The sequence below is a fragment of the Hemibagrus wyckioides genome, linkage group LG22 (assembly GCF_019097595.1).
Source record: "Hemibagrus wyckioides isolate EC202008001 linkage group LG22, SWU_Hwy_1.0, whole genome shotgun sequence".
Taxonomy (NCBI): Eukaryota; Metazoa; Chordata; class Actinopteri; order Siluriformes; family Bagridae; genus Hemibagrus; species Hemibagrus wyckioides.
Window position 1 is genome coordinate 5,207,071 of NC_080731.1, and position 8,420 is coordinate 5,215,490.

Here is an 8,420-nt window from a genome sequence, read left to right on the forward strand (position 1 = left end):
AGAGAAGAAATGAGAAATGCTTATTCACTGTGGAATGTTCAACATGTCATGTACTCAACACTGCAGCTGTGCTTAGGCAGAGAAAGAGGGGTGGGGCTACCAGGCACTGAATGATTAATTTAATGTGCTTAGGCAGAGAAAGGGTGGGGCTATCAGGCACTGAATAAATGATTGTGTGCTTAGGCAGAGAAAGGGGGTGGGGCTATCAGGCACTGAATGATTAATTTAATGTGCTTAGGCAGAGAAAGAGGGGTGGGGCTACCAGGCACTGAATGATTAATTTAATGTGCTTAGGCAGAGAAAGAGGGGTGGGGCTACCAGGCACTGAATGATTAATTTAATGTGCTTAGGCAGAGAAAGGGGGTGGGGCTATCAGTCGCTGAACAAATGATTGTGTGCTTAGGCAGAGAAGGGGGGTGGGGCTATCAGGCACTGAATAAATGATTCAATGTGCTTAGGCAGAGAAAGGAGGTGGGGCTATCAGGCACTGAATAAATGATTCAATGTGCTTAGCAGAGAAAGGAGGTGGGGCTATCGGGCACTGAATAAATGATTCAATGTGCTTAGGCAGAGAAAGAGGGGTGGGGCTACCAGGCACTGAATGATTAATTTAATGTGCTTAGGCAGAGAAAGGGGTGGGGCTATCAGTTGCTGGAACAAATGATTCAGTGTGCTTAGGCAGAGAAAGGGGGTGGGCTATCAGGCACTGAATAAATGATTCAATGTGCTTAGGCAGAGAAAGGAGGTGGGGCTATCAGGCGCTGAATAAATGATTCAATGTGCTTAGGCAGAGAAAGGAGGTGGGGCTATCGGGCACTGGAATAAATGATTCAATGTGCTTAGGCTGAGAAAGAGGGCGGGCTACCAGGTGCTGAATAAATGATTCAATGTGCTTAGGCTGAGAAAGAGGGGCGGGCTACCAGGTGCTGAATAAATGATTCAATGTGCTTAGGGCTGAGAAAGAGGGCGGGCTACCAGCCGTAGTGTAACTGTGTAGTGGGTGATTTGGGGACGAGCTTGTGTGCTATGATGCCAAACCCCATTTCAGCGTGAAGAATAGAATTTCAAGAATTTCAGTGTGCTATAATGTATATGTGAGAAATGAAGGCTTTTATCTGTATTTCTATGAGGCTGAGAGTGAGCACTGAGGCTTCATGACTTCAGCAGCAGATCTTTGTGTACAGTTTGTAGGTGAGATGATCTACCAAACACTTTCTTTTGTCCAAACAGCGTTAGGGATGAGTGATCTAATCCAACAGGGATGAAGAAGCACTTCAACGGGTGTACAGAAGTGAAAAGCGTGATGTTTGTTCACATGATCCAAGCTGTAGTCGGTGAATGTGTTTGAACCCGAGGGTGTGAAGTGTGTGATCATATTTGCACAGCAGAGAGAAGGAGGAAGCTGGCAGACGCGTGTTGGCAGGCGCGGTGTCTCACTGTGCCTTTTATTGTTTCTGCAAGGCTTTATCGGTGAAGGTGACCCCTGGAAAGGTGACTTCAGACAACAAGCAGAGACTGGAGCAAGAAGAGAAGGCTGAGGAGAAGAGGCTGGGCCATCATGATGATGAAGAAGAAGGACAAATACCTCTATGATAAGATCATGTTCGGGAAGAAGAGGAAGGTTCGAGAGGTAAGACATCAGCGGTCAGTGTGCACATGTACACGCCTGCTGGACTGGACATTAAACCGTGAGAGACGTGGTGCTCTTGAGCAGGAGGTGACCAATCCTTCCATAATTGATCTGTTTGTTAAACATTCAGCGCTTTAAACTTAATGGAGTGGAGAATTCAGGCGTGACAAATATCCAGCAGACTGAGGTTCCATGATACACTCCTGCTGTTCATTAACCAGATCCTCTCTCTCTCTCTCTCTCTCTCTCTCTCACTCTCTTTCTCTCTTTTTTTCCCCTCTGTTTCTTTCTTACTCTACTCTCTCTCTTTGCTCTCTCGCTCTCTCTCTCTCGGCTCTTTCTATCTTTTGCCTCTCTCTCTTAATCTCTCTCTCCCCTCTCACACACTTTCTCTTCCTCTCTTTTTTTTTCTTTTTGTCTCTCGTTCTCTCTCGCTCTCTTTGTTTTTCTCTCTTCCTCTCTTTCTTGTTCTTTCTCTCTCGTTTTCTCTCTCTTTCACTCTCTCTCCCTATCTCTTTCATCCATGGCAGCTCTCACTTTCTCTACCTTTTGTCTCTCTCTCTCTCTCTCTCTCTCTCACTTTCTCTACCTTTTGTGCTCTCTCGCTCTCTCTCGCTCTTTCTATCTCTCTCTTAATCTCTCTCTCTCTCCCCTATCACACACTTTCTCTTCCTCTCTTTTTTCTTTTTGTCTCTCGTTCTCTCTCTCTCTCTCTTCCTCTCCCACACTTTCTCTTCCTCTCTTTCTTTTTCTTTCTCTCTCGTTCTCTCTCCCTATCTCTTTCATCCGCGCGCTCTCTCATTTTCTCTACCTTTTGTTCTATCTCTCTCTCTCTCTCTCTCTCTCTCTCTCTCTCTCTCTCTTTCTCTCTCTCTCTCTCTCTCTCTCTTTCTCTCTCTTTCAGGCAAACAAAATGGCAGCCAAGAGAAAAGCGTTGGACGAGGCCGGCAAATCGGACAAAAAGAAAAAGAAGGCGAAGAAACAGTAGAAGGGAAATGAGAATGGACGTTATTTTTATTATTAAAAATAATTCTATCCATTTATTAAAAACCCTGCCATGGCCTACTCTGTTTTTTCAGTGATATTTATGGTTCATGATCCTGTTGTATTAAACTGATCAATTTTATTCATGTATTTTAAATAACTTTAATCATCCCGTTGTATTAAAATGATCCATTTTAGTCAAAGGTGTAAAAAAAAAAAACAACAACTTTGGATTATTTTGTCCATAAAGACACAACCATCTATTTTTATTATATTCTGTTACACATTCTGCTGATATTAAACTATTACAGATGCCACAAAAATGCTGATTCATATCTAATAGCCAGTGCTGATGTCCAGTGCTGATGTCCAATGCTGGAACTGGGAATGATTTAAGAGCCGTCACCATATAAGGAATGTCTGGTATAGGGGAGAGCGGGGACGGTTGCAACATGGGGCAGTTGCAACAAGGCTTATTTCTCCAATCAGGAGCTAGAGTGACAATATTCATACTGCACATGCTCAGTGAGCCCCTCCCCCCCATCTGCAAGAAATCAGCCATGTGTGACCATTACTTCTAGAAAAAGCTAAATTCAAGGTAAAAAAAAAAAAGTATTTTTTTTAATGTTCAGAATTTTTCTCATACTGTCTAAACGGTTTTTGTGAAGCATTATTCATTCATATAATTTAAATCAGTGTTTTCTTACCTTCTAATAGGCCTAGCTAGCAAGTGTCAAAGCTGTTGTGTCTAGCTAGCATTGCAAGTTTTATCATAGCTGTCAGAGTAGGGACATTTGCAACAAGGTGTTGCAACTGTCCCTCATCACGACAGTTTGTCATATTAACATAAAGAAGAATTTTATGAACCCTTTCAAAAGTTAGGTATTCCTCCTTTTTCCTTAAGTAAGCAGGCTACTCTAAGTAAGTACTTTCTTCGTTTTCAGTATGCCACGAGAGAGGAAGCGCACAACAGATAGTCTCACAACTCTGTCTGTTCTGATGTTAGCAGCAAACATGGTCAAGGACGAAGGCAGGACAGTGAGGTCTGTGGCAAAGGACTTTGTGATTTGCCACACAACCCTCTATCGATTTATGAAAAGAGAGAGAAGCTAGGCCCAGGAGAGGAGGCAAATGCAGGGTACTGGACTCCTAGGAGGGTCTTTTTCTGAACAGCAAGAAAAGAGCCTTGCAGAATACCTAAAAACTGCAGCTGATCTCTTCTATGGTCTAAGCACCAAAGAGGTAAGCAAGAGGAAGGTATAAAAGTGTATGTAAACAAGCAAACTGGTATTTTCTTAGGTTATTATTTTATTGTATCGTCATAATTATAAACACACTGCTTAGTGTGTTGAAGTAGTTTGACTGTTTACTGACAAATGTCATTCCTAGTCATTTGCAGAAAAGAGCTTACTTCCTCATTGCAAAATAAGCCGGATAGGTTTAAAGAGCTTATATCTGTCAGAGTAAAGCAGAGAAAGGAAGACAAGTTGGGAGAATAAGAGAGTGAAGTAAAAAGAAACAGAATATATTAAACCCTAAACACTGTTTAGGATTTCTTTTTTTTTTTATTTTTACATTTTTTAGGTTCGTCGATTTGCCTTTCAGCTGGCTGTACATTATCACTGTAATTATCCTGCATCCTGGAATGACAACTCCATGGCCAGCCGTGACTGGTTCTTGGCTTTTATGAAGAGGCAGCCATGTCTTTCTATACGGTGCCCACAACCCACCAGTTTATCTAGAGCCACAAGTTTTAATAGACATATTGTTTCCCAGTTTTTTGACAATCTTGGAAAAGTGCTTGATAAGCACAAATTTCATGCTAAAGATGTCTGGAACATGGATGAAACAGGGGTAACAACTGTCCAAAACCCAGAGAATATTGTTGCCAGGCGTGGCGGTAGACAGTTTGGGTCAGCCACATCAGCAGAAAGAGGGACACTTGTGACCCTTGCTTGTGCAGTCAATGCACTGAGGAATATGATCCCACCTCACTTTGTATTCCCTCGTGTTCATTTCAAAGAACATTTTATCCGTGATGGCCCACCTGGATGCATTGGAACAGCCAATGCATCTGGGTGGATGCTGGAAGAAGACTTTATCGTGTTTCTGAAGCATTTCCAACACCACACTAAGTCCTCAGTGGATGCTAAAGTCCTGCTTATACTGGACAACCACACATCCCATTTGTCTCTGACAGGAATAAATTTCTGTAGAGACAATGGTATTGTCTTGCTTTCCTTTCCACCTCACTGCTCTCACAAACTACAGCCACTGGATCGTACTGTTTATGGTCCCCTAAAACGAGCTGTGAACTCCTTCTGTGACTCATGGATGAAGAGCCACCCAGGGCTGGCAATGTCAATTTATGAGATTCCTGGGATTGTTAGGTTGGCCCTCCCTTTGGCAGCAACACCAGCAAATGTGCAGTCAGGTTTTAGGTGCACTGGCATTTGGCCATTTAATCGGGAGGTCTTCCAAGATGTTGACTTTGCACCATCTTTGGTGACAGACCATCCTCCTCCATCTACTGCAGCTCCACCAGTTCCATCTGCCCTGCCTACACCTCCTGCAGATCCACTAGTGCCACCTATGCCTTCTGCAGCTCTCCTGTCTCCAGCTGCTGTTGCTCAACCACTGCCACCTGTGCTGCCCGAACCTGCTGGAACTGCCCAAGAGACACCTTCCCGTATCGAATTTCTCACCTGAGACCCTACGACCTCACCCTAAAGCAGGACCAAGAAAAACCTCCAAAGGAAATGGAAAAAGAAAGCGGAAGACTGCAATTCTTACAGATACCCCAGAGAAAGAGGCACTGGAACAGGAAAAGGAGCACCAGAAAGCTAAGAGAAAGTTAAATGAAAACAAAACCAAAACCAGATTTTTGCATTGTTTGTTTGGAGAGTTACTCGAAACCAAAAGAGGTTTGGGTACAGTGCTGGCAATGCAAGGCATGGGCTCACCAGGCCTGCACTGATGGGGGAGCCAATTACACCTCTGCCACACTTGCGAGTCTGATGTGGACTAATTTCTTTCTGTCTTACCCTCTCTGTCATACCCTCATACGCTGCCAGTTCACACATACACACACACACACAGGTCAGAGGAGTTCATAGGATATCAGTCTTGATTTTCATTAAAATATTTTGTTGTACAAATTACACACTCACTACCTAACTATTTTGTAGTTCATATTTTTGTAGGCCTAATAATTAACAAAATGTGGTCCTTTGTTATTTTATTACTCTTTGTCTTTATCAGTTTAACCAATTTAACCCTGTCTGTTCACAAATACAATAAAGAAATTGCAGTATGATGTTATATAATGTATTTTTAATTACATTTTAATGAATGTTGCAACTGTCCCTGTGGACTGTTGCAACCGTCCCCTGTTAGGGTCAGTTGCAACATTTCACTTTGTCTGTTAAAGTTTACATTGTTCATATATTATTACACGCTCGGATGGTACAACAATGTGGTAGGTACCTGACAGATTTAAGTGTAATGTATTAAAATTTTGGCTTTCTACTAAAAACGGTCACTGAGAATCTGAAGAAAATACAAAAAGGGTTTCAACCGTCCCCGCTCTCCCTACCTTAAAGGTCAGCAAATCCTGATAAGGGACAGGGAAAATGGTCCAGAAAAGCACTCACTCTATGTTTTAACAATCAGCTGATCAGATCCCGATGATGCCACAGCCATGTGTCTTGTATGCGGAAGCGGGTAGAATGCATTCTGTCCAGTGAGGGCAGTTTGAAAGATGTGGTCAACTGGTGTAACATTTCCTAGTTGCTGGCTATTATATGGACAGGAATCGGTGATCATGTTAAACCTCATGCCTTCTAAAGTCAGGGATATCTGGCTGATCCTGATAAGAGCACTGAAGCTTATTGGATCCTGTCCTGTTTAAAGGTCACCTCATTAAAACTCCAAACACTGAGCTTTGGGGATGACCGAAATTCTGAAACAGAGATGAAGGAGCACTTCTTCAGGTGACTTTCCAACATGAAAACTTGTTCGTTGTTGATTGGAAGGTCAGGTTCAAGCCCCAGAACCTCCAAGCTCCACTGTTGGACAACTGAGCAAGGCCCTCCAACCATTTCTGCTCCAGGACGCTGTATCATAGCTGCCCCTGCACCCTGACCCCAACTTCCTCAGCTGGGATACGCAAAGAAAAGATTTCCACTGTGCTGTAATGTATGTGTGGTCACTTCTTTTAAATGCACACCGATCAGGCATAACATTATGACCACTGAGAGGTGCCGTGAATAAGACTGATGATCTCCTCATCATGGCACCTGTTAGTGGGTGGGATATATTAGGCAGCAAGTGAACATTTTGTCCTCAAAGTTGATGTGTTAGAAGCAGGAAAAATGGACAAGCGTAAGGATTTGAGCGAGTTTGACGTAGGGACAAATTGTGATGGCTAGACCACTGGATCAGAGCATCTCCAAAACTGCAGCTTTTGTGGAGGTGTTCCCGGTCTACAGTGGTCAGTATCTATCAAAAGTGTCCTGTCCTGCTGCTAACAACTTGATGCCAGATACCACATCAGGGATCTAGTGGAGTCCATGCCTCAGTGGGTCAGGGCTGTTTTGGCAGCAAAACGGGACCAACACAATATTAGGCAGGTGGTCATAATGTTATGCCTGATAAGTGTATGTTGACAGAAATAGTGCTTGGGCCCCTTTTTTTTTCGTTCTTGCTTGTCAGTGCTATCTTGATCTTTCTCATCTCTACCTGTCCTCCGCTCCAGGACACTTCAGCATGAGTGGACGTTTTCCGCTTCAGATTCTTGGTTGAGAAGGTTCTCGTCTTTAAGTTTCACTCTTCGTTTGTGCGTCAGACCCAAAGATACTTTGGTCACTCAGCCTGGGTTTCAAGTTTGTAATAAACTCCACATTGCCTCATTAGTCATGGATACGGAGCCAAAATGAGGCGATTTCTTTAAATTATTCATCTGTGAAGCTGCTCAGTGTCTGTTTCAGTTCACTTAATAAGTAAGGAGATTCACTATTGGTTAGCAGGTTCGCTTGCCTTATAGCTGCACTTTGAAGGTATACGGTTCACGTACTCGGAGCCATCTGGTGCTAGAAATCCTTCAACCCTTCATTTATTCTGTGTAGAAATGGACAAGGGCCATCGAGATGACCGGCTTAGTATACACTGCAGTGATAATAAAGTTCAACCATCTTCATCTGAGCTGTGTGTGGTGTGAAACGTGGGCTGTTATGACGTCACTGTTCACCTCTTGACCTCCAAGCTCTTTCTTTCTTACTGTTTATTATCATTCCATCTCTCTCTCCCTCTCTCTCTCCCTCTCTCTCTCGCATAGAGATGGTAGAGCTTCCTCTTTAACACCAGTTTGCCCCTTCTGCATTCCAGCAATGCTCGCTCTCGCCCTGCCTGGCACTGTGACGGCCCTTTGTGTGTGTGTGTGTGTGTGTGTGTGTGAGAGTGTGTGTAGGGGGTTGCTCTGACAATGAGCTTAGTGTTTCAGTCCAGCAAATGGACACGGTACTCCGCATAACCTTTTTGCGTATCGCCATGTTATAGAGATACAAACAGTATCTCTACAGAATCTGTTATAATCAGAGAGGGAGAGAGAGAAAGAAACCATGTGTTAAGTAATTCCTTAACAGAAATAACTGAATGATTTTCAGCTCTTTTGGTTTACTAGACAGGAAGTTGACCTTTAGGAGAACAATGGAGAGGGAAACACATCTTCGGGCTGTGGAGAAGATGAAAATATGCCAGTTTTCGAACATTTCTGCAAGCCGCTGGTTAGAAATGGGTTGTTGGGACT

General features: G+C 43.3%; 1 protein-coding gene, 1 long non-coding RNA gene and 1 pseudogene across 2 annotated transcripts; all 3 read left to right on the forward strand.

Annotated features, from left to right (window-relative positions):
* LOC131343746 (putative uncharacterized protein DDB_G0271606) overlaps positions 1 to 829 on the forward strand; it is a 12,547-nt pseudogene extending 11,718 nt beyond the window's left edge.
* A 208-nt stretch (positions 830 to 1,037) lies between these two features.
* Positions 1,038 to 3,665, forward strand: LOC131343492 (uncharacterized). Its single transcript, XR_009203144.1, has 3 exons — positions 1,038 to 1,191; positions 1,462 to 1,630; positions 2,535 to 3,665. It is a non-coding gene; the product is annotated as an uncharacterized LOC131343492 (long non-coding RNA).
* An 80-nt stretch (positions 3,666 to 3,745) lies between these two features.
* si:rp71-1d10.8 (uncharacterized) lies at positions 3,746 to 5,884 on the forward strand. Its single transcript, XM_058375666.1, has 2 exons — positions 3,746 to 3,856; positions 4,199 to 5,884. The coding sequence occupies exons 1-2, from the start codon at positions 3,746 to 3,748 to the stop codon at positions 5,321 to 5,323; spliced, it is 1,236 nt and encodes a 411-aa protein (XP_058231649.1). The 3' UTR covers positions 5,324 to 5,884.
* Positions 5,885 to 8,420: the final 2,536 nt, after the last annotated feature.

Coding starts and splice junctions, on each gene's coding strand:
- si:rp71-1d10.8 (XM_058375666.1), top strand. CDS start 3,746: ATGCAGGGTACTGGACTCCTAGGAGGGTCTTTTTCTGAACAGCAAGAA. Junction 3,857..4,198: donor ATGGTCTAAGCACCAAAGAG/GTAAGCAAGAGG, acceptor TACATTTTTTAG/GTTCGTCGATTTGCCTTTCA.